At 58.1% G+C, this 24,614-nt stretch overlaps 1 protein-coding gene across 1 annotated transcript; it reads right to left on the bottom strand.

Moving 5' to 3' along the window:
* Positions 1 to 3,973: 3,973 nt before the first annotated feature.
* On the bottom strand, positions 3,974 to 24,269 carry NR5A1 (nuclear receptor subfamily 5 group A member 1). The gene is made up of 6 exons (XM_061200974.1): positions 24,168 to 24,269; positions 23,880 to 24,021; positions 21,199 to 21,824; positions 13,864 to 13,983; positions 11,756 to 11,903; positions 3,974 to 4,221 (listed from the first exon to the last, which is right to left on the bottom strand). Exons 1-6 carry the CDS (start codon positions 24,267 to 24,269, stop codon positions 3,974 to 3,976), a joined length of 1,386 nt encoding a protein of 461 aa, XP_061056957.1.
* Positions 24,270 to 24,614: the final 345 nt, after the last annotated feature.

Here is a 24,614-nt window from a genome sequence, read left to right as displayed (position 1 = left end):
CAACTCAGAATCTGGCTATGGGACCAGGTCCTGGCACCACTGATTCTGTGGCCTCGAGCAAGATTCTTCTCTGAGTCCCAGTCTCCTCTTGGGTAGAGCCAGTTTCAGAGCTAAGGTGAGCAGCAGTGGTGATGTGTTAGGGCTTGGCACCAGGATGGGCCCCAAGGTAGGGGCCAGGTGAAGGAGAGGCCCAGGGGCTGGGACTTGGGGTGCAGAGGCTGTTAACACCGTCCTGCTAACCTCAGCCTGGTGCCAGTGCTGCCAGAGGACGTGGCACAGCTGAGGAGCGTCAGAGCAGCCTCCCTGGGGGGAGGGAGGAGAGGTAGCCACTCCAGATGCAGGTGAGTGGAGGTGGGGCAGGGCTGCATGAGAAGAAGCCCAGAGACCCATCAAGGTACAAGCTGCTCCCAGATCCCTCTACGGCCTCAGGGTCACTTCCACCCTGGGCCCCACCTGCATTGAGTCTGGGACAAAATCTGTCTGGGGTGTAGTTAACCCACCACACAGCACAGGGGTCTGGGTATTTCATTCTGGGCATGGGGGCTGCTGTTGAACTTCTGGAAGCCCAGTGCATCGTCTGCAGAATGGGGGACATCTGGCCCACTCCGCAGGTGACATGAGGCTGTCCTGTGTATTAGTCCAAGTGCCCGGCACACACAGGCACTCGGGAAAAGTCAGCTGTTGCCAGAGAAGGATGTGCAGGGGACTGTGCGTACAGTGGAGGCGAGTTTAAGGCCTTGAAGGCCCCAGGCAGCAAGAAAAGACAGCAGGCCTCCGTGGGGAGGAGCGTAGTTCCTGACTGCTCAGGGAAGATGCAGCAGTACCCCCGGGGAGGAGTGGCAGGCTGGGCAACACTGCTGAGGTTCACCCACCGGGGTGCTCAGCCCCGGCAGGTCAGGCAAAGCCCGCTGCCCGCTACTGTGGGGCAGGAGTGGAGGGGCTGGGGCCTGGAGGGGCAGCAGGAAGGTGGCACTGAACTGGGCTGGGCACTTGGTGGCCCCTAATCTCTGCACCTGCAGTGTCCTCTGACTCCTTCCCCTCACCACCAGAGGGCCCCTGCCTCCTCCCAGACTAATCATATGGGCAGTGGGGGGTGGGGGCAGGCGGGCGGTCAGGGTTGGGGACCAAGGAGTCCTTTCCAGTCTCCCCACCCCCTGCTCCATACTCTTCCTCCCCCTCAACACATTGTCTTTACTCTTCAGCCAAAATAACTTCTCTTAGGTCCCCAAACACCGCTGGTTGACACCCCTCCATCCCTCTTCTCACACTGTTCCCTCTGCCTGGACTGACCCCAACTCTTATCTAGCTGGTGAACCCCTGGACATCCTTCAAAACCCAGTGTGGATGACACGTCGGCTATGAAGACTTCCTGTCCCCCCAGGAGCAGAATCAATCACTTCCTTATCTTGTGCAGTTACATGATGTATCACATCAGATAACAATCTGATTAAGGTAATCTCCTACAAGACTGAACGGTCCCCAGGGGCAGGAACCAGGGTGTCTGCTTCTGGAGCTGCCGAGAGGGAAAGGGAGGCTTTTTCCCTTTGCCTAAGCCACTGCCAAGCTGTGTGCCTGGGGCTGCCTCGCCCTAGAAGGGGTGCCTTTTTCTAATTTGTACAGAGGAGCAGGAGCGGCTCTGGAGATAAACTAGTCCGGTTGGTCAAGGTGTGTCAGGGGGATGGAAGTTTGCATCATGGTTGGCCCTTCTCAGTGTGTGACCTTGGACAGGACACTTCACCTTAGTTTCCTCATCTGTAATCTGGGGCTGTCACCTACCGAAGTGGCTGCGAAGAGCAGATGGGACAAGACCAGTGGACAAGGCAGGCGAAGTCCTGGAAGGGCACCTGGAGCAGAGGAAGCAGTCCTCAGAGTTGGCTGTGCTCACTGCTGCCACCAAGCAGGTGAGAGGGGCCAGGCCTGGGGCCTGTGGGTGTGCCACCGGAGGACAGAGAGGAAAGGGCCAGTGCCCTGAAGTCAGGTGGATCCAGGTTTGAATCTGCCCCAGCAGATGGCCAACTAAGGGCCCTTGCCAAGTGCCTCTTCTGGATTATAACCCCTGCCTCACAGGCTACTGCAGGGACAGTGAAGTGATGGATGGCACACAGTAGATGCTCATTAAATGACTGTTGCCTTCTGCCCAAGACAGCAGCTGAGATGCACGCCAGGGTGGCACTGAGGCTGAGGCCCCAGAAAGCCCAAGCATCTCCCAGGCCTCCCAGGGTTGGCAGGGCCCCAGGGATGAGGTGGGGCCCAAAGGCCCCCCAGCAGTGCCTGGTATCCCCCACCTTGGCCCTCACACCCCATCCTGCCTCCCCCGAGTTTGGAACCGAAAGTTACCTAGGTGTTGCCTTCATCCCATTCGGCGCTCGGCCCCGCCCTAGACAACCCAGACCCACTTAGGAGGCTCTCCTTGGGCCCTAGAATGTAAATAGGCAAAGGTAGCTGGAAACTAATTGCAAAATTTATTCCAGGGCTGCGGGCACTGTGGGGGCCTTAAGGGCACTTCTCATTTGGGGGCTGGGAGTCGCCAGCCTGGCCAGGGGTACACGTTTCAGGGGGGAGGGGTGGGGACTGAGACAGGGTGGTCGAAGGCGGGGGCGGGGATGCCCAGTCATCTCCAGCTGGGCAAGCTCAGCGCAAGCTGCAACCGCAACGTGAAAGCAGGACAGACAGTGGATGCCCAGCCCGGCGACAGAGGACAGCTGAGGCCCCTCCCCTGTGTCTGGCCCTGGAGAGTGTCTTTCAGGACATAGGACAGGAGTTGAGGCCAGGGAGTTGAGGCCCAGCTTCAAGGGTGTACAGTAAGGAACCCAATGGGAGGGGCCAGTGAAAGACGGCTCATCAGCAATGTCCCTGATCTGGAGACCCATACCCCCTCCCCAAGATCACCCGGCTTCCCACCCACAGAGACTCTGAGCCACCCGCAGGCCATGCTGCTGGTCCTCTAGTGGGCTGGGGGCGGTGGGGGGCGGGGGGCAAGCTCTCCTCTGGATTGGAGTGAGGGCTCAGAAATAATGACCCAGCACCACCCATGGGGTACTTGGTATGAGGGTGTTTGGGAAGAATCCATGGGCTGGTCTTGGTGCTAATCCCCAGTCCCAGCCTCAGACCTCAAATCTGTCCCCTGCCCCTCCACATACACACCTTTCAAGAAGTATCTAAATTAAAAAACAAATAAAACAAAAACAAACAAACAAAAAACTTCTTGACTACAGCTTTGCAGATAAATACCAGCCTGGAGGGCCAACCGTGGTTGGGGCTAGAACGTTGATTGTGCCAAACTTCTCCTCTGCCGGGAAAGGGTTAGAAAGATGATTGCAGCAAAATTCTTTGCAGATAACATGTCAAAATTCTCCCCTGCAGACGTCAGATGGGATAGAAGGTTTAGGGAGGAGGTCTTTGGGTCCTAACCAGTCTCCCAGTGTCCTCTAGGGCCCAACAGTCCCTTGCCTAATTTTGCAAACTCTGTTATCCCTAGTTTACAAAACAGAGGGCTTCCCTCCTGGTCTCTGTGAGGGAGTTCTGAAGACCCTTTCCTCTCCTCTCCCCCCCAGTTGATGTCCGCTCAACTTCTCTCTGCCTCTGTTTCCAGGAGAGGGGGAAGGGATGACCTCTGACTCAAGGGACATTGAGGCCCACCAGGGAATCCGAACCCCCTCCCTGGGCCTGTGCGCCAGACTCCAGGACAGACAGCTGGGAGCAGGGGGAGGGAGGGAGTGGCTAGCAGCCACCTCCTTGGGGCACTCTGAGTGGCAGGCAAGTGCCAGTGGTTAGTGGAGACCACCCCACCTCAGCCAGGCCCTGCCCACCTTCACCCACCTTCCCAAACGCAGGGCTTCAGAGAGCTCAGGGGCAGGAGCCTACATGCTGGGGTCCTGGGTCAGCATAATAAAATAAACCATCTGGAGACCACAGGGGTGCTGCGGCCCCTCCCCCGGCCCCGGCCCCCCTTCCCCCCATCACTGGCCCAAGCTCAGGTCTGCTTGGCCTGCAGCATCTCGATGAGCAGGTTGTTTCGGGGCATCTCGTTGCCCAGGTGCTTGTGGTACAGGTATTCCTTGGCCTGCATGCTCAGCGCCCGCACCTCCACCAGGCACAGCAGCAGCTGCTGGAACTTGTCTCCGCAGTGCGGGTAGTGGCACAGGGTATAATCGAGCAGGGCGGCATTGGCCTTCTCCTGAGCGTCCTTCACCAGGCTGTGGTTATTCAGGAACTTCACATCTGCAAAGGGAGGAGCCGTTCACCAGCCCCATCACATCATCAACACCGTCACTGGCATCAGCAACGCCAACATCCCTATGATCACCAAAGACATGGGCACTGCCACCATCAACAATGAACCACAGTCTCCCCGTCACCACCATGGCGCCATTACCGTTGTTGATGAACACTGCCACCAGCATCAGTCACCGATACCAGCATCCCTGGTTTTCACACACGTGGTCACTGCTGCCATCAACAATCAAACCACCGTCATTCCCGTCACCACCATGGTCACCATCACCATCAACACCTTGGTTGAACACCACCATCAGCGGCAGTCACTGACACTAACATCCCTGCGGTTATCACACACACGGCCACCACTGACCACCCAGCCACAAGCACCTGTCACCACCACTGCTGCCATTGTCATCAACCCCACCGTCATCACCAAGACCACCACCAACCTCACCAGGTGTATCCCTGGACACATTATTTAACCTCTTAATTTCTTCATCTGCAAAACAGGGTGGCAGTAGTGCCTACTTCACAAGATTGTTGTGAGAATTAAGGGAGTTGATATGTAGAAAGTGCTCAGAAGAACAGTGTCTGGCACTTCATAAGACTCAGTGCGTTAGTGTTATTATAACTCCTACTCTCACCATGTCCAGGAACACCACCATCCCCAGCCCCATGGTCAAAACCATCCTGTTGCCATCATCCTCGGGGTAGGCACCATCAGCATCACCACCCCGCCGCCATCATCACTATCCCCCATCAGGACCATCACCAGGGAGGCACACTGTGAGCGGAGGGGTCCCATCCCCCATTCTAGAGAGTGACAGGCACTCCTTTGGCCCATGCTCTGACCAATCAAGAGGCTCTGGTACCCCAAGGAAATTTTCTCATGGGGCCGTGGACGTTCACTGCAACAATATTTACGGTGATGGGGAGGTGGCCTGGATGGCCAGGTGGTGGCTGCATCCCCGGGAGTCCTGTGCAGTAGACAGAAGCAATGGAGCAGACACAGTACTGAGCAAATGGACGGACTTTTAAAAGCATGGGGCTGAGTGGGAAAAAAAACAAAAAATGAAATGAAAAGCAAAAATGGGAGAGCCAGAATGAGATCTATAAGGTAAAGCCACCTACTTAAATTAAAAACGCTAGCGCACAAAGCACGCACATTGTGTAAGAACAGAGACAAACAAGAAGAGCCGAGTTAAACGTAAACAGGATGGTTGGTGATGGGAGGGAGAGGCGGGTGGGTGGCTCTGCGTGGACCAATGATCATTTGTACCAGGGACAGAGGAGTGTGATTAATGCATCCCCTGTCCCAGAGGTTCAGTGAAGAAATAAAAATTAAGTGTCTTTAGCGTGAAGTGGATGGTTGTTCAAATCCCAGCCCCACCATTTAGAATCGGTGGCCTGTGGCCTGTGCCCTGTCCTTTCCTGACCTGAAGGCCTTCCTCCTCTACGAAAGGGGCCGTGCCCACCTTGCAGCGGGGGGAGCTCCGGTGCCAGGGCACTGCACAGGTGCCTGGCCCCCAGGGGTGCCCATGGAGGGCCAGTTTCCTGTCACAGGAGTCCTCATCACTGCTTGCAGGCTTTTTTCAGCTCCTGGGCAGCATCTCCAGCTGGTGCCCTGTCTAGGGGCTGAAAGTCAGCAGGAATCCACAGAACCTGTCCCCATCCCCCGCTCCGAGCCCCGCCAGGCCTGGGATGCGTCGTCCAGCGGTTCAGAAGATGGTCGTCCATCCACTTCCCCTGCGTTCCCATCACTCCCAGCCCTACTGCTGCGGGGGAGTCCGGAGCCCAGCATGCACAGCCCTTGGCCCGTCTAATCCCTCTTAACACCCACTGCGCCAGGAGGGCTGGATGCTCCTGGCAACCCTGATCCCCAGCCGCCCCCAGCATGCCCGCTGAGGCCTGTGTTGTCCAAAGTCGGATTTAGGGAAACCCAAGCTGGACCCAGGGCGTATGGCAGGATCTGGGCCTCCCCCCCATCCTCGCCCCCATCCCCCTCACCTCATTCAGTAAGTGAGCCAGGGTCATATTCTTCTTGGCCTCCCCAGGATCACCATTAGCCCATAAGGCACTTTGTGCCAATTAGAAAGAAGGTCCCCCATGTCCACAGAAAGACAGCTTGGTGAGGGGCATGCAGGCTGGATTTCAGCCTCTACCTTTCCCCTGTCTAGGTGCCCTTGTTCAGGAAACAACCTGTCCAACTGTACATAGCAGCCCTGTTCCCTAGCCTGGCTCTCTCCAAATAAACTCAAAGGTCATGGGAAGTCTCCCCACCTAACTAGCGTCCCCTGGGGGCAAGAGGTGCTTACTGGCCCCATCCCTTTCCCAATCTCTTTCCATCCCAATCTACCTTCAGTCCCCACCATCCCCAGGGCAGTTCTCCTGTTTGTCTTCTGACAATTTACAATAGGAGGCTGGGGGTCCAGAGAAGGGTAGGGACCAGCTCAAGGCCACAAAGCAGTAAAGGGGCCCAGAAGAAACAGGTGAGGGTGCGGGGAGGACTGGATAAGATGCTGCAGTAGAGGCAGGAGTGGGAGGGGGCTGGGGAGGACCAACCAGAGCCTCGGCTTTACCAGGATTTACTGTTCCCAGCAGCAGTGTGACAGTGACAGCAGGGCGGAGTGCAGGGTGGGGAGGTGCAGAACAAGGACAGCCTTCAGGGACACCCCCCTCCTAGCAGCTCTACAGGTCCTGCAGCTCTCGGGAGGCTGGAGACCCCCACTGCCCCCACAAAGTGGGCTACAGGGCTGGGGGTGGGAAGCACGGTCACTAATTGAGCCCTGGCCACTACAGTACAAGACAGGAGAGCCGTTTCCCCCGTACCTGCTGCACTTTCCCCGCCCCCACCCCCACCATCACTTAATCCCCACAGACACCCAGGCAGGCCGGAAAGGGTGTCTTCCATGCACGGGCGACAGTGGGGCAGGCCTGGAGCACACAACAGATACCAGAGCTGGGATTCAAACCCAGATCTCTCTGGCTCCAAAGCACTATGGGCAAGCAGAGGTGGGGTCAGGCCTGGATGCGGGGTCAAGCCTGGACCCTGGTTCCTGGAGGATTAGATGACATGATGACTTTATGTTCCATCCAACTCAGGAGTCCTGTCCAAGGGCCACCAAGCCTGGGGTCCTTGGTTTCCCCAGGAAGGCTACTCTGGACACCCTCTTGGAGAGGAACGTGGTCAAGTCACGCCCCTTCTCCCAGCCTGCCTCTAAAGGGACTGTCGTGAAGATTCTCTGGGATGCTGGATGTGACAGAGCCAGCATCCCTCGGGACACCACGCCCTTCCTTCCTTAGACACACAAACCTGGAGACGCCCCCTTCATGCGTCAGGGGCTCAAACCCCAGCTCCACCACCAGCTAGGTGACCCGGGGCAAGTCCCTTCCCCGGTCTGAGCCTCAGTTTCCCGTCATCTGCAAAATGGGGGCAAATTAATCTCCGCCTCTCAGGGCACCCAAGAACTGGACCTCATCTGCCCAGCTCTGGGCCTTGAGCCACCGCAGGCTGGAGCCGGGCCTGCTCAGCTCCCAGCAATCCGGGGGGTGGGAGGTAGGAGGGGGCTGGGAGATGGCAACCCCACCTCCGAGAGCAGCCCGCTAGCTCTGCGGAGCCGGGGGCCCCCAGGTTCTCAGAAAAGCCCCCTTTTCACGGTTTAATTGAATATTTGAATAATCCTTTCATTCCAGCGAGGCATAAAGAATGTTGTCCCAATAGCAGTGACTCAGGCAGGCGCCCCCGCGCACAATGGCCCCTCGAGTGGGGCTGCTATTCAGGCCGCCTTTTGTTGGCGCGAGCAGTGGGTAAATTGCAAACGCTTAAGGGAATGCTGCTGCCGCCGCCTCAATGCAAGTCAGGAAATCGAATGTTAGGTCAATCCATTAAGCTTCGATTAAGTCCTCTGCGGAACAATGCCAGCCGGGCCCATCTTCATAAACACCGTGATTGCCAGGAGAGAGGCACTAATTTTAATTAAACCTCCTTACCTGCCTTCGCGCCTGCCTGAGCCGGCTATTTAGACACCAAATGGCACCCTTCTGTGGAGGCAGGCAAGAAGGAGGCGCTGAGCAGGCTGAAGGGCGGAGGGGTTGGGGGACAGCCATCACACAAGTTCAGGCTGAAGCAGCCCAGGGAGGCGCCGCCCCGGGGTGATGCCCAGCATGCCAGCTGGAGGACTAGGGGCAAGTGGCCACCCCATTCTGCGCCCCAGTTCCCTTGGGGACCCAGCTCTGGTGGTCTGGGTGGGATCATGGGAGTAGCCCCCTCCCACCTTCCAGACTCTGGGCAAATCTTCCCCCTCGTCTTGCCCAAATTTATCCACTTCACCCCAGCCCCATGTCTAGCCTCTTGCAGGGCTCTGGGTTGCCACCTGCCATCCTTTTCCCATGCTGCAGTTGGAAGGACCTTGCCAAAATGCAAACTTGATCATGTTTCTCCCTGCTGAAAATCCTCCCCAAGGGAAGGTTCAACGTACTGGCCTGGCATTCAAGGCCTTGCACAGCTCAGCCCCTGCCCATCTCTCCAGCCTCCTCCTCACCCTCTCTGCCCCACAGGTACTTCCAGACTTTCAGGATCACCCATCCCTGTGCACAAGCTGTTCCTTCAGTCTGGAATGCCCTTGCTGCTGCTTGCTTTGTTTCACCCAGAACACTCCTGCTCATACTACAAGGCCCAGCTCAGAGGCCCCTCCTCCAAGCAGACGTCCCTGATATCCTAGGCATAGTTGTTTTCTCCTCTTTGGCCCAGCCCTGCTCACACTGGACTGCCCAGGCTCCTCTCCACACCTGGAACCTGTCAGCCAGCGGCCCCTGTGGCTCCCCTGGGCTCCTGTCACTGCACACCTACGAGCTCGGACAGGCCTGGGTCCCGGGTCTTCTCCCCTCACAGCCACAATACCACTAGAGTTTCTGGCCCCCACCCTGAGGGTCACTGTCCCCAAAGACAAGGCACTGTGCCAGACACACAGTGTGCAATAAAGACGGAGAGAGACTCGTTCCTTTCTTCACTTCATTCACTAACTTGTTCATTTGCTCGTGAACTTAATGATGGCTATGATAGAAACAATACTGATGCATACTCTGAGGGGCCAGGCCATGCTCTGAACATTTTGGGGAATTTTCTCATTAAATCTCATAGCAAGTTAAAGATGATTATGATGTTCATTTTACAGATGGGGAAATAGAGGCTCAGAGAGGGGAGTGACTTGCTCAAGGGCCCACAAGCAGAGAGAGAGTCTAGATTTAGAATCCAGGTGGCCCATCGCTAGTCCCCTTTCCTAACCACTGCTCCACCCTGCCTCGCATGTGTACACACACGTGCACACTCCCACTCCTCCGTCCCACCCCCTCCAGCCTGTTCCAGCCGAGCACTGTAGACACTCTCAATCTCCCGGCCCCAACTGCCTCCTCTGGAAAACAGGATGAAGGCTGGCATGCAGGAGGGGCTGTGCACTCATGGTTCTGAGTACAGCCCCTTGCCTGGACCCAGGAGAAGAGGGCTGGGCTCAGCCTTGATGTCCTCCCTACACCCCATAGAAGGAGGAGTCCTGGATTTATCACCTGGTGGAGGCCAAGGCTGTGCCGGGCCTGGCAGTCCCCAGCGCTGGGGCTTTGGTAGGAAGAGGGGCTGAGGGCTGCAGGCATGTGCCTCAGGCCCCGGGTGGTCTGGAGAGCCAAGACGCGGTCCCTACTCTGCAGGGGGCACCAAGATGGAGCCCTGGCCAAGGAACCTGGTGGCTGGCAGCCCCACCCTCCCCAAGATCTCCTAGTGGCCTCTTGACGGTGGTCAGGTCAAGAACTGTCACCTCACAAACCACCACAGAACCCACACTACAATACAATGTGTCCCAAGCACGCCCCTCAAATCCCTCACATCTCCACATCTCCCCAGTCACCACTCAACCATATACAGATTGCTCACACCACATGACACATAAAATCCCACTAGCCCATAAAAGTTCACAGTCTATACATGCGCGAAAACAAAGGCACAGACACGCACATGACCCCTGGAGCCTGCACACCCCAAACCACACACATCCGTGGCTCTGGTGAAACTGAGGTTGGGAGGAGGGTACCACTGCAGGCAGAGGAGGAAGGGGGCTTCCCCAGCTGGAGTCAGCCTGGCCCAGGTCCCTGAGGCCCCGCCAAGGGCTTCAGGCTCCTAACTGGCTGCCCAAGATTCAGCCCCCACCCCCCAGCATGCTCGACCCCTACCAAACCCTGCAGCCTTGCCGATACGCCCTACAGCTACCAACCTGCTGTGCCAGCAGAGTCAGGAGGCCCAGCCCAGGCACCCAGTCACACGGCCACGGCCTGAACACAGGGCTTCCCCCAGTCAGTACGTCACTAATCACCCCCTCCCAGCTTGTTTTCTTACCCGCTGCTTCCCCAGCTGCCCCCACTCTTGAGCAGGCACACCCTTGCCAGACTGTGGCTGTGATGCCATCTGCCACAAAGACAGCGTCTCGATCCTACCCCTCCCCAGGTGACAAGGCATTCACACCCCTCTGTTCCAACCTTCCATCCCATCTACACCTCTGCTAAAAGATTTATCCCCCCCCCCAACAAACTCCTACTCATCCTCCAAGACCCTGCTCAGATGTCCTTCCAGGAAGCCTTCCAGGCAGATCCCTTGCTCCCCGTCCTGGGTTCCCCATCTCTCTGTCTCAGCCCTGATGGCACTGGCTGGAGGCCTCTCCCAGACTGGGAGCCGCCTGAGAGCAGGGAAAACCTCTGTGAACGCAGCATTGCTGGGCACAGGGAGGGCACTGGACATGCTTGCTGGGTGAAGGAGGACAAAAGGAGGCTGACCTGATGAGAGCTCAGACGGAGGGTGGAGACCTGAGCGGCACAGGCTGGGCCGGGGTCAGGAGGGCAAAGGGAGGGAGACACCAGACACTTGGGGAGCCAGGCGAGCTGGCGGGCTAGGCTGGCCCTCTGCCCCTGCCCTGCTTTGTTTTCCTCCCTAGCACTTACCAAAATCTTCCAGGCTATACATTTTACGAATCATTTCACTAATTTATACATTTTACTAATCATATCATGCTTATTGTCTCTCTCCCCAACAGAAGGTCAGCTCCTTGAAGACAGGGATTTGGGGTTTTTTTGAATGAGTGAATGAATGAATGGACAAAGGGGTCTGGGCCCCAAAGAGCTCAGAGTCAGAATTCAGACACCCTTAGAGCAGGGAATTAGGAAACACAGGGACCTCAGGATGGGAGCCAGGAATCAGAAGCTCCTGAAATCACACGGGCATTTTCTGGGGTGGCATCGGCACTTTTCTAGGGCTATCAGCTGGGAATCTACCACATCCTCAGGAGGGTTCCTTGTCCCATCAAGGGCAAGTCTTAGACATTATCCTGGCCCTCTGTCCTTCCAAACAAAGAAACTCAGGCCCAGAGAGGAAGCAGGCCCTGGGCCAGGTCCCCTTTATTCACTAAGAGAGGCCCCCAGAGGAGAGCCCCACCTTAGGGTCTCCTTGCCAGCCCGCCCCCCTACCCCCAGGCCAGGCCTCGCTCAGCCCACTCACCGAGGCTGAAGAGGATGAGGAACTTGAGGCAGACGAACTCCTGGCGGTCCAGCTGCAGCGCGTGCAGCTGCAGCACCAGCTCCTGCGCCCGGAGCACCAGGCTGTGAAGCAGGGAGCCTGCCTGGGCGGCCACCATGCTCAGCTCCACCTGGGTGGGCAGAGGGCAGGGGTCAGGGACACGAGGGGAGGGCGTGGATAGGGGGCACTGGTCGGAGGCTGGAGGTCAGGGGTGCCCAGCCTTGGAGCTGAGCCAGGTGGGGCGGGGGAGGCGCGGCACCTCCTCAGGCCCCTGGACGCCCCCCAGGCTCCCAGCTCTGCTCCCACTGCCCGGCCCAGAGCTGAGGGCCCCCACGCAGCAGAGCCGACACCAGGCAGGTGGGTGCAGAGGGAGAGCTGAAGGGTCCTTCCTGCACAAAGAGCCGCCGCCAGGCCCAGTGGTACAAGCAGCTTTTGTGTTTTGTGTGGCGTCTGCAGTGAGCACCACGTCGTGCTGGGTGGGGGGCGGGGCAGCCGTGCCTGGATCCGCGTGGATGCGGCCACATGACCGCCCGGGCCCACACATGGACACCTGGACTGCAGATGTGGCCACACCTCAGCTCACGTTCACACACATGGAGGGACACACTCACAGCCTTGTCCACCCGCTTCAGGACGTGAATACACACACACACACACACACACACACCCTTGTAGGGTCACATCACAGGGTAACAGAGACAGACACATGCCTGCGTATATGTTCCCACTGACATGGTGACGGGTAGATCTCAACACCCACCCACTTATGTGTGTGGAGATGTTTGTACAATAAAATACAGGAGCGCACACACACACACACACACACACACACACACACGCACAGGACTGTCCCATAGCCTCAGAGACTTCCACCCACATGTTGACAGGGGCCGACACTCACACCTCAGACTCCTTCATGTGCTCTCCCAGGTGGCTCAAAGTTACATCCTTGCAACCAGCATTCTGCTGGCCCTGGATGGCCTGAGACACCCAGGTGAGAACAGAGGATGAGGACAAAGGGTTGGAGGTAGGGGGTGGGGAGCAGGGCCTCAGTCTCCAATCTCTCTCCCCAAGCACCTATGAAACCCACTCCTCCTGTATCCCCCCAGGAGTGACGCTCCCTCCACCAGCCTAGACCCTGGGCATCAACCTCCCTTTCCTTCTCCCTACTTCCCTCCATTTCCCCTATGCCTCCTCTCCCCTCCTCCTTGAATTGTGCCCTCCCAGGTCCCCAGTGTTCTGAGCAGTGGGTGGCTGCCTTCATTTCCTCCTCACCCCCCATCTTGCCCCCTCCATGTGCTTCCTCATATACAACCTGGTTGTGTCCTTCCCCACTTAAAACTCTTCTGATGCTCCCTGCTTGATTCCAGGAGCCACCACACCTGCCTCCCATCCTAGTGCCCCTAATTCCCTGCTCTAAGAGTGCCCAAATTCTGACTCTGAGCTCTTTGGGGCCCAGACCCCTTTGCCCACCCATTCAGCTGTCCGTCCATCCATCCATCCATCCATCCATCCATCCATCCACCCATCCATCCTTCCATCCATCATTCAGGATTTAGAACCTGCAAGGTCTTGCCCATCCCAGCCCCCAGTCACACCTCCAGCCTTATCTCTCACCTCATCCCAGCCCCCACAGGGCACCTGCCCCCCAAACCCATGTCCCAGCGCACCGGCAGCCCCCGGCAGCTCAGCAGTCCTAACCTGCCTCTCTAAGCCTGGCCCGTGCTACCTCCTCTGCGTGTGTGGAGGTGGGGATTGCCCCTCCACCCCGTCACTACCCGACCAGCCCTTATTTACTCTTTCACTACCCAGCGCCACCATCACGTCCTCCAAGAGCCTCCCTGACCCTCCCCACATCCCTGAGCTGCTTCCCCCAGAGCAGGGCTCCCAGGGCCTCGTTCCTCTCAAGGTAAAATCTAGGGCTGATCAGAGGGAGGTCGGGCTGGTGGGTATCCCATGAACCTGGGGAAAGGGCTGATATTCAGTGGTGCCCAGGGCCAGCCCTGGAGAGGCCTGGGACCTCTTCTGGGCCCAGAATTCTGGAAGTGTGTGCTGGGGGGCCAGGACAGGGCGCAGTAGGGTCTGGTCACCTCCTGCCCAGTGACCAGCAGGATGCTGCCCTCCTTGCCATGTTGGATCTGACGGTAGATGTGGTCGAACACCAGCAGCTCGCTCCAGCAGTTCTGCAGTAGTGTCATCTGGTCGGCCACCTGCAAGGAAGAGGCACACAGGGGTCCAGGGTCCAGCCACGGTCCAGCTGGGGACCGTCCCCTCGTCCCTCCTCCTCCCAGCTCTGAGTTCAGCAGCTCAACTGGGTATGTGACCTGGGCAAGCTGCCCAACCTCTGTGTCCAGTTTACCCATGTGTCTTCTTCATCAAAGTGTGGCAGGGGTCTAGCAAAATAATAAGAGGATCTAACGGAGGTGCTCAGGCCCCAGCTCTGCCTCTTACAAGTTGTATGACCTTAAGCAAGTTCTGTAACCTTTCTGGGCCTCAGTTTTCTCATCTGGAAAGTGGGCAAAGTATTAGAAGGTGGTCTGGCACATATTAAGCCCTCAATAAATGTTACAGAATAATGTCTACGGAAGTGCTTTGTGAAGGATTCCTTTAAATGCAAGGGAAGATTAGTATTAATTTTTCCTTGTGCCCATTTGGCCTGTGGTCACATCTCTAGCAGCCTCAATCACTCAAAAAGGAGCCATGTAGAGAAAACAGAGGGCTTCCTCGTAGTCTTGTGCAGAGCTTTGAAGTTCATGGGAAGAGAGGAGGTCCGGCCCAGGGAATGAGCAGGTGGCTGGCAACGGTCTACATGAGAAGCAGGAATAGAAGGGCACATGGGGCCGATTCTGAATCCCCAGGCTGCACTGAGGGGCGCTCAGTGTGAGGGCAGGGACTATCCTCCAGTCTGGGGGATCGCCACATTCTAGCATGGCAAGAGTAGACCCTCGTGACAATGACAAGTGGGACTCAGGCCCATGGGCTGCCAGAGCCAGAAGGGCCCTTAGGGATCTCCTGGCCTAAACTCCTATTTCCGGATGAAGAATCTGCCACCCAGTGAGGGCAAGGGACTCTCCTGGGGTCACAGAGAGGCAGAGCCAGGCCAGGGTCACGGCTGGCATTCTCGGTCCACAACTCTCCATAGTGACAAATACTGAACACTTCTGGGTGTTCAGAACTGCGCTGGGTGCAGCGTGTCATCCTGGGAGGACACAGTGCAGACTCCAGTCCCTTTCAGCATCTGTGGCTCATCAGCCAGCCGCCATCGACCCAACGGGCACCCTCCAGGCACCTTCCTGGGCCATGCCCTACAGTGAGTGCAAATCACGATAGCTAACAGTCACTGCGCTGCAGCTCCACAAGCCTTTGTAGTTGGTACTAGTGTTATCCCCAATCCGTGGAGAGAGGACACTGAGCTCAGAGAGGTCAAGTAACTTACCCAAGGTCACACAGCTCTGTCTAGCTCATCTCTGCTCTTGACACTAGGTGTGCAGGAAGACCCACCCTTGCCACCCTAGAGTTCACGGCAGGCTCACTACCTCACCCATGAAGCCCTCCCCATCCTCTGGACATGGCACCTGTAACATCTGATGGCACCATTCATGCCTCTGTCTTCCCTGACACCTGTGGGGTCTGGGAGGAACAACCCCCAACCTGGAGACCAGAGTAGTCCAGGCAGCCCCTGGCCTGAAAAGGAACTGACCCAGGCCTAACCAACAGCTCTCTTTTCTCGGGGGCTAGAAGCCCCCTCCTCCCCTCTGCTCTGCTCCTCTCCTGGGAGTGGCCCTGGGGCCTGTCCTCAGACAGACAGAGGGAGAGAAAAGTGGACAAAGAGCAAAGTGAGCAGCTGGACACACGGTCAGGCTTCCTCCAGGCCTCGCCTGCTCAGCGCTTCCCCAGCCTGTACGGCTGAGAACAAGAGGAAGGGTCTGTCTCTATCCTGCTCTGAGTCCCCAGCCTCCCACCCTCCCCTTCTCCCCTCCCCTCCGTGTCAAGAACCCATACCTCCCCATCCATCTCCCAGCAGGAGGTCCGTCCTAGAGCCCCATTACTGTCAGAACAGCAAGCCCAGCCAGGGGGACCCGAGGCTCAGCCACAGGTAGCCCTGGATGGGAGGGGCCGGGAGAGACTGAGAACCAGGCAGGGATGCATCGCAAAGACACCTCGCCTTATCGCCTTATCGTGCCTCAGGAAGTGGCCGGTCCCCAGAGAGCCTCCCCATCACAGCTTCCAAGGAGGGAGGCAAGGCTCAGTGAGCGCCTAGACCAGGCCCCGTTCCCAGCAAGCCCGGGACTCCTCACCCCTGCCCACTACAGATAAGGGAGCAGAGGCTCCCCTCAGGTAACCGCAGGGAGCTGGGCTCTGCACAGATGACCCGCCTGGGCTGGTCTTCTTGGGGGGCGGGGGGGGGTTGGCACTCCTGGAGCCCAAGCAGGAGGTGCCTGGTCCGGGAGTCGCACTGGCCCACTTTGGGCAACCCAGATGGAGGCAGAGAGGAAGGGAGGACGTGCAGGGCTGGGTTCTGCCCCCCACCCATTGGGGCCCTAGGGAGCAGACACCCTTGTGCCTGAATTAAAGGAACAGGGGGTGGGGAGGTGGAAGCGCAAGAGATAAGGGGGAGAATTAGGAGATAAGCTGGCTGAGCTTTGGGCAGAAAGCAGAAGGGGTCACAGTGACCCGGCTGGCCAAGCCCTGGGAGCAGACTCTGTACCCAGACCTCAGACCCCGGGAGTGGGGGCAGCCCTGCCCACGGGGCTGATAGGGGTGCAGGGCAGAGAGATGCACTACGGTGGCTGGGCTTTGGTGCCCTGTGCCCTCTGATTCCCACTTAGCCACGCACCCTCTCCTGCCCTGATTTCCTATTCTGAGAAATAGAAAAAAATAAATCCTCCCTCTTTTGGTTAGAGAAAACATATGAGCACAGCGGTGTCAGTCGTGAAGGGTTCTGGGAACCCATGGTCAGCTATTCTGGGGACTCTGCCCTGGCCCGGGTTCCCCTCCCCACCAGCGAAGCAATCGTGCCTTCCAGACTCTTTACTAGCTCTTCTCCTGGATGGACACATAAAGACACCAAACTCCAAACACTCCCCACACAGATGGACACACACACACACAGACACACACACACACAGAGACACACAGACACACTCCCCTTTTTATTTAAAAGAAAACCAGAGGGCCCTAGCTGCCAGCCCCTCTCCATGGGAAAGCAGGTGGCTAAGAGGCTCACTTAACCAAAGAGGGTTGGTTTTCACCTTTCGCGGGCTTTTCCCTAAGCAAAAGGTTCTTCCTCTACCCTCAGTCCGCCCTGCCACCCCGGGAACAAGGACATGTGCGGTCCCGGCCCTGGGATCCCTCATCAGCCTGGCCTGCCTGCTGGGCCCACCAGCCGCCCACCCCTCCTGCCGGTCTGCCACAAATCTTCCCGGAGCCTTGACACTTTGCAGCCTGCCTCGGAGACAGGGTATTTATGCTTGCCGAGATGACCTCCTTCCCAGCAGGCCCCCCTCCGGAGCCCCCTGGGGTCTGATCAGTCTGGCGGTCGAAGGCCAGTGGGCTCTGTAATTCTCCAGTGGCTGACAAGCCGCGGGCTGGCCATGGCGCTCTCCCAGCCGAGTGGTTGGCTGGCTGTCATTTGTCAGTCCAGGACTGACAGAGTTACTGCCACTTAAATGAAACCATATACCTAAGCAGTTAAATCTGTTGCCAATCAGGGGCCTCGGAGCTGGATGTCAAGGGTGAACTGATGTCAAGATGGGTCATTAGGCACTCTTGGCCCTCGCCTCCACCTCCCTGATTCCTATCTTGCATCCTCCCAGCTGTCCTTCCCGGGGACTGTCCAGAGAGGCTGCCTGCCTGGGCCTACACCCTGCCCCCACTGAGCAGTATGTACAGGTGTGTTTCTGCTACCTTGCAGGTATGAAGCTGCTTTGGAAGCCCAGGGCAAGGTGGGCCCCCGTCTTCTCCCAGAGCTCTAGTGCTCAGAGGCGCGTGGACATGATGTATCTTTTCTCCCTCTTCCTGGCCAGGCCTGTCTACCACCTGCAAGGTTAGATTCAATGGTACTGCGGCAGAGGGGCCCAGCGAGGGAGGGAGCCACTGCCCCCACTCACTGAACACTTCCTGGGCACTGCACCCTGTGCTAAATTCTTTACCTGCCCTAGCTCACTAAGCCCTTCCAACAACCCTATGAGGTGGCTACTATTTCAACTCCCCCTTTTTTACAGATAGGGACAACTGAGGCCCAGAGGAGTAAAGTCACTTGCCCAAAGTCACACACCAGATAAGTGGCAGATATGGAACTTGAACACGGGCCTCTCTGATTCTGGTGTATGTTACTAACCTCTGTACCATGTCAGATCTAACACACCGTGATTGCATGAGGTGGAAAAATGGAGACAGAGGGACTTCCCTGTCAGTCCAGTGGTTAAGACTCTGCGCTTCCACTGCAGGGGGCACAGGTTTGATCCCTGGTCAGGGAACTAGGATCCCACATGCCACACGGCCTGCCCCACCTCCCAAAAAAAAATGGAGGCAGAGGGACATCCAAGCTGGGAAAGAGGCTGGAGGAGGACAACCCCAAAAAGGCATCTGGAGCCCCATTATCAGCTCAGCAAAGACCCCAGGCTTTCCCCTGGACAGCAAGACATCATCAGCATCACAGAGGGCTGAGCAAGCCTCTGGGGAGAGCTCAGGCTCTGTGGTGGGAGCCTGCCCTGCCCAGGCAGGCTGTCCGTCACCCACTGCCAAAGGACCTACTCCTGGTCCAAGCTCTGCTTCCGACCCTGCCTACCTCTCCAGCCCTGCCTCATAGGACCACCTGAGACTCCCTGACACATGGTACCTTTTCACACTTCTGGGTCTTCTGCTGTCCCCTTTCCCAGAATGCCCTTAACCTTCTCAGACTGCTTTCTGGAGAGGTACAGATCAAAGAAACCTTCCCTGACTTTCTAACATAGAGCCATTTGCTCTCCTGCTGGCCTCCCTTGGCCCCTTTCTACTGCTGTCAGAGCCCCGGGCACCCTGTGTTAGCATTACCTATGTGCATGTCTGTCTCTTCCTCTAGCCTGGCAACCTCCTGGGTCCAATTCATTTCAGTGTCCCTATGCACAGGCCAAGGGCTGCCCCACTCTCAGAGCTAGGGAGCCCCCTCTGCTGTCTGCTGTGTCCTGCCCGGAGGTGAGGAATGAATGGTCAGTCAAAAGAGAGAACAGGGACTTCCCTGGTGGCACAGTGGATAGGACTCCATGCTCCCAACACAGGAGGCCCGGGTTCAATCCCTGGTCAGGGAACTAGATCCCACATGCACGCCGCAACTAAGAGTTCACATGCCACAACTAAAGAGCCCATGTGCTGCAACTAAGGAGCCCACCTGCTGCAACTAAGACCTGCTGTAACCAAATAAATAAATAAATAAATATTTTTTAAAAAGAGAGAGAACAGTCACTCAGCTCCCCTCACACTTTTCTGCTTCCCTACCTCTGGCTTTGCAAATAGACATCAGCCCAGGGCTTATTGGACCAGTGGGAAAGAAGCTCCACATGGCTGATGAGATGCCCTCTAAGGGCTGGGCTGGTACTTATCTACAAGGCTCCTTTACAGAGGCTGGTAACGATGGTTCATATTCCTGGGCTTGATTCAGAGACTCTGGGAAGGGGAAGCAGGAAGGTTTGGACCACAGAGAAACCAGAAGCAGGAAAAAACACTCAGCTAAGCTTGGACAAAAGCCCTTCCCATCCTGCGTGAAAAACCCCGAGAGACCAGGAAGGCGGCCAGAGGAAGTGCCCTGCCCCTGGATCCAGGATTCTGGAAGGCCAGGAATGCTCTGCTCCTCCTCCCCTCTGCACTGGGGGCTCATGGGAAGCCTGGAGGGAAAGCTGGCAACCAACCGAAGGGTCTTGGGATCCTCCTCCCCCACCAGGGCCTCCAGCCACGAGTGGAAGGCAGATGGGATTGTTTGAGGCCCTGCCTCTTGTTCTACCCATGAGGTCGGCCTAGAGAGGGGGCAGGGGTGAGAAGTCCCACCCCATGACAGACACCCGGCACATCCCCAGACCTCAGCCACGACAGGCCCTCCACAGTAGAAGCAGAAGGTGTCATGGCCAATGCTTGGTTGCTCTGGGCCCCAGAGCAACCCAGGCTCCCAGCTCCACGATGCCTCGAGGGTTCGCAGTGCCCAGGCTTCATCTTATCCCCCCTGACCCCCATGCCCAGCCCAGCCCCTGCAGACAGTACCCCTGGCCCATCCGGACACATGCCCCTGGAGGAAGCCCAGGCCTGAGTGGCATCAGCACTGACAATGCTGCTCAAGGCTGCAGTGGCCCCAGCAGGGAGGGCAACAGGCCCTGCTGTTTACACCCAGTCCCAGAACAGCCAAGGGGACTGACCTGGGAAAGGCAAACATCAATAGGCCTGAACTAAAGGCCTATCATGTCTCCATCCAGGCCAGGGAGGATGGGCTTGGCCAGGCTTGGGGGAGGGGGGGCCTCTGAAGTTGGCAGAAACCCTGATCATAGGGAGCCAGGGCACTAGAGGGGCAGCTCCCAGTCTTCGGGTGCTTCAAACCACTAGGCAGGATGATTGGGAAGTTCTTCCTTGTCTGGCCTTAGTTTCTCCTGCTGCTTTCCTGCTTACTTGAGCTGCAGGTACCTCAACCCAGGGGAATGGAAGGCCTTGCAGCCGAGGCATCTGGAAGATGAGGGGCGGGCCCTGCAATCCCCCACTTACCCTCCCACCTAGCACTCCCTGCACACACAGACACACACATTTACACGTGGGACTAACCATCGTGCATGAGAGATGCAGGGACAGTAAGATCTTTCACCTTAGCTGGGAAGGAGAAGCATCCCAAACTCTGAGACACTAAGACCGCTTCTGTGATATCTGAGGCTAGCAGGGAGTGGCGGCCTCTCCAAATGAGAGGACAGGATGCCTTGGACCCTCTTCCTGACATTGGGCCGGGGCAACCAGAGACAGCCTCCCAAGGACTGAGCTAGTCCTCTGCGAGAGCCCAGGGTCTCAGAGAAAGAAAGATAAATGTCGACAGAGACTCAGACTGGGAGAGAAAGAGACAAAGATTGAAGGGACTAGAGAGAGACAGGGAAGCAGAGAGATAGCACACCAGGGAGAGAGACAACAGAAAGAGGCAGAGGCAGAGATAAAAGAACCAGAGGCCGTGAGAGATAGACACTCAGGGAACAGAGAAGGAGAAAGAGGGAGGGGTGAGTGAGGAGGTGGGAGAGGGACAAGGAAGGCTATGATGGACCAGAAACACTCCCCATGTCCCCAGTGTGGCCTCCCTGTCCCTAGACATGGCCTGAAGCCAGTGGGCAGGAGAGCCCCACCCAAGGGGTGGCCGAGACTGAGACTTGGGCAGCTGAGAGGACACCCCAGAACCAGTGGCCAGCCAGATGGGAGGAGGGACTCACCTCCAGCTCCTTGAAGACCATGCACCTGCGTGCCCAGTCCACGATGGAGATGAAGGTCTGGTCAGCCATCCTGCACAGGAGGCTGAAGGGTGCAGGCTGGTCGGGGCGGCCTTTGGCCGGTTCCTGCAGGCAGCCCACGATGCGCGCCCGTACCTGGTCCTCATCTGGCTCCAGCTGCAGCAGCTGCAGGATGAGCTCCGGCACACCAGGCCCTCCGGAGAAGGGCTCTGGGTAGCCGTAGGGCGGCCCGGGCTGTGGGGGGCTGGCGTAGGGCTCCGGGTACTCAGACTTGATGGCGCGGCCAGGGAAGGCAGGATAGAGGTAGCCAGCCAGTGGCCCGTGGGCGCTGGGCACAGCCATAGGCAGCGCTGGGGCCCCAAAGTCGCCTAGTGGCCCAGCAGGTGGACCAGAGGCCAGGCCCTTGGGCTCAGGTGCATGCAGGCCAGGGGGCAGCATGTAGTCCGGCGGGGGAGGGGGCGGCGGGGGCACCCCCATTGGGGGGCCTGTCTCCAGCTTGAAGCCATTGGCTCGAATCTGTGCCTTCTTCTGTTGCTTCAGGGCCCGGTCCCGCTTGTACATGGGCCCAAACTTGTTCCGGCCGCCCCGCATGCGGTCAGCGCGCACGGCTGTGGGCAGAGGCAGAGGGGCAGGCTCACCGCCTCCAGGCCACCCGCCATACCACCCCACTCACAGTTCTTCCCCAAACCGATCTGACTGGGTCACTCTCCAGCTCAATACCTCTCATGGCTCCTCCAGTGCCCTTAACCTGGCATTCAGAGGAAGTCAGTCTCCCTAACCCGGCGTTCAAGGCCCTGTTCACCTCTCCATCATCCCCCGCCTCACGAGACCCTGTGTTTTTTCCACTCCACCTTACTATCTCTCTGCTCCTCTGCTTGGCACTTTCTCCACCCTGCCTTTGGTATTCCTTCTGCCTCAAACCCTTTCCTTCTCTCATGCCTACTAAACACCCAAAGTGTTCCTGGATTCACCCGGGCAGCAGCCACCGTTCTTGCCCCGGATGTCCTGTCTCTTGCCCACTCTCGTCCTGCTGAGTGCTATTGTACCATGGACCCAGGCTGAGAGCTTCTGGGGGCTCAGCAGTGGGTTCAGGTGCCCAGCACAGGGCCTGAGATGGTGACAGGAAGTGGGCTCTGGTCAGCCTTGTTCACAGGTGGGTCCCCAGTGTCCAGCTGCTTCTTGACTGACTGCCTGACTCTGTTGAACCCCTGCTGCAAAATGACTCGGGTTTCTGCCGCTGCCTTCAAATCTGAAGCTGAGTTTAGGGCTGACTGGGGCTCTATGCTGGCGGGAAGGGACCTCCCTTGCTGACCAGATGTCCCTCCGCCTGGCCAAGAATGTGTCACCAGCCGGACCCAACAGGTGTGTCTCTGCAGCCGAAGTGTGGCCCCAGCCCCTGCTCAGACAGGACCCCACCCTGGGCTCCAGGAGAAGGGAGAGAGGAGGAGGGAGAGGGCGGTGCTCAGCAAGGGATGTGTCTCCGGGGCCCATGCAGCCAATCTTCCTGCCATGGGGGTGGGCGGCCCTGCTCCACGCCCTCAGGCCCCGCGAGGGGTTTCTGCTGCTCACAACAACCAGTTCTTCTGAGCCCCTCAGGACCTGGTGCTGGGCACATGGGCTCTGGGGACAGGACAGGCTATCCCCCTTCCATCAGGGGCCCTTCCTCTAGGTGACAGGACTTATGGCCTGCAGCTCTCAGAGCCACCAGGGGCCTTCTACTTTGTTTAAAAACTTTAACCAACAGCTGCCTGCTCGGCACACAGCCCGGCTGGGGCCAGCGGGGTGGAAGCCTATGACTGTCCACCCTCAAAGAGTTTGAGTTTTTCCTGCTAAAACGTTTTTCCTCCCCTCCGGACAGAGAGCTAGGGGTGGGGGTGGGGAGACAAGGATGGGCCTGGGTCCTCTGGGGGCGATTGCTCTCCATTCCCCAGCCCTCTAGGGCCTGGCTAAGAACCTGCTGAGTGAATGAACTGAGTGAATCTTGTGGATGGATGGACAGACGAACAGATGGGTGGTCTGAGTGAGTGCAGGCTGCACAGTGATGCTGGACAGATAATAACATAAATAAGAATAACAGTAATAGCTAACCTGTTGAGCATTTTCTACGTGCCAGGCACCATGCTAGGAGCTTTTCATACAATTCTCTCACTAACTCCAGGAGGAAGGCACTACTCTTCGGCCCATCTTTCAGATGGGGAGTCTGCAGCTCAGAGAGGTTAAGGAACTTGCCCAATGTCACCCAGCCTGTAAGTGGTGGCACTGGGACTTGAACTCCAGTAAAGGTATTGAAAACCTTGGCTCTGGCTGGTATGGGATGTCAGTGGGGGTGTGACAGACTCCTGGCAGAGGGAGGAGCTCTGTGGGGCTCTGCCCTGTGCTGCCCTGCCCGCAAGGGCTGGGGAGAAGGTCATCTCTCTGGGGTTCACTTTTAGATACTTCTCAAGCCATCCCAGGCTGGTCCTGCATGCATCCCTTCACCCAGACCGACATCAGTTCTCACCCCTCCCCCACAGAGATCTGGGCCCTAATGTCACATGAGGGGCTAATCGCCTGGCCCCAGAAACTTTAAGAAGACCTATGGTACCCCCCCTCACCCCTTCTCCCACCCCCACCCCCTGCCCCTCGCCATCAGAGGTCAGGGGTAGGAGGCGCGGCGTGCGCACCTTCCAGGCGCATCCCCACCGTCAGGCACTTCTGGAAGCGGCAGAAGGGACAGCGCTTGCGCTGCGTCTTGTCGATCTTGCAGCTCTGGCTCTCGGTGCACGTGTAGTGCTTGTTGTTCTGCACCGTGCGCTTGAAGAAGCCCTGGGGGAGAGGGGAGTCAGCGTGGGAGGGGACAGGCCCCGTCTCCCCTTCCCTGCACTTTCCAGCAGGGCTTTCCGCCGCTTCCCGCCGGCTGCTCGCCAGCCTTCCACGCCGGTCGGTCCCTTGCCGGCCAGGTGCCCGCTCACCTTGCAACTCTCGCATGTGAGCAGCCCGTAGTGGTAGCCGGACACCTTGTCCCCACAGACGGGGCACAGCTCGTCCAGGTCCTCGTCGTACGAATAGTCCATGCCCGCGGCGTCCGCCTGTGGAGGGAGGAGAGGCTCATCGCGGGCGGCACTGCGACTGGCAGCGCCGCGGACCTGGGTCCGGCGGGTCCTGCACCGCCGCGGCCGCGCGCCCCAGGGTGCCCTCCTTCTGGGCCCGGCCCCCGGCCCCCACCACAGCGCCAGTGGTCGAGGGGGCGCCCGTTGCAGGCCACCCATTAGAGCGCCCTGAGCAGCCCGCAGCACGTGTGCCTGGAGCAGCTCCCCTGCCGGGCCCTTGCTGACCCTGTCCCCACACTTCCGCCCCGCGCGCTCCCCAACCCTCCCAGGGGCTCCTCCTGAGCGGCCCCCCGCCGCGCCCGATCTGGG

This window comes from Eubalaena glacialis, chromosome 9 (genome assembly GCF_028564815.1).
Source record: "Eubalaena glacialis isolate mEubGla1 chromosome 9, mEubGla1.1.hap2.+ XY, whole genome shotgun sequence".
Classification (NCBI taxonomy): domain Eukaryota; kingdom Metazoa; phylum Chordata; class Mammalia; order Artiodactyla; family Balaenidae; genus Eubalaena; species Eubalaena glacialis.
The sequence above is the reverse complement of the archived record's forward strand: the minus strand, read 5'-3'. Positions and strand labels throughout refer to the sequence as shown.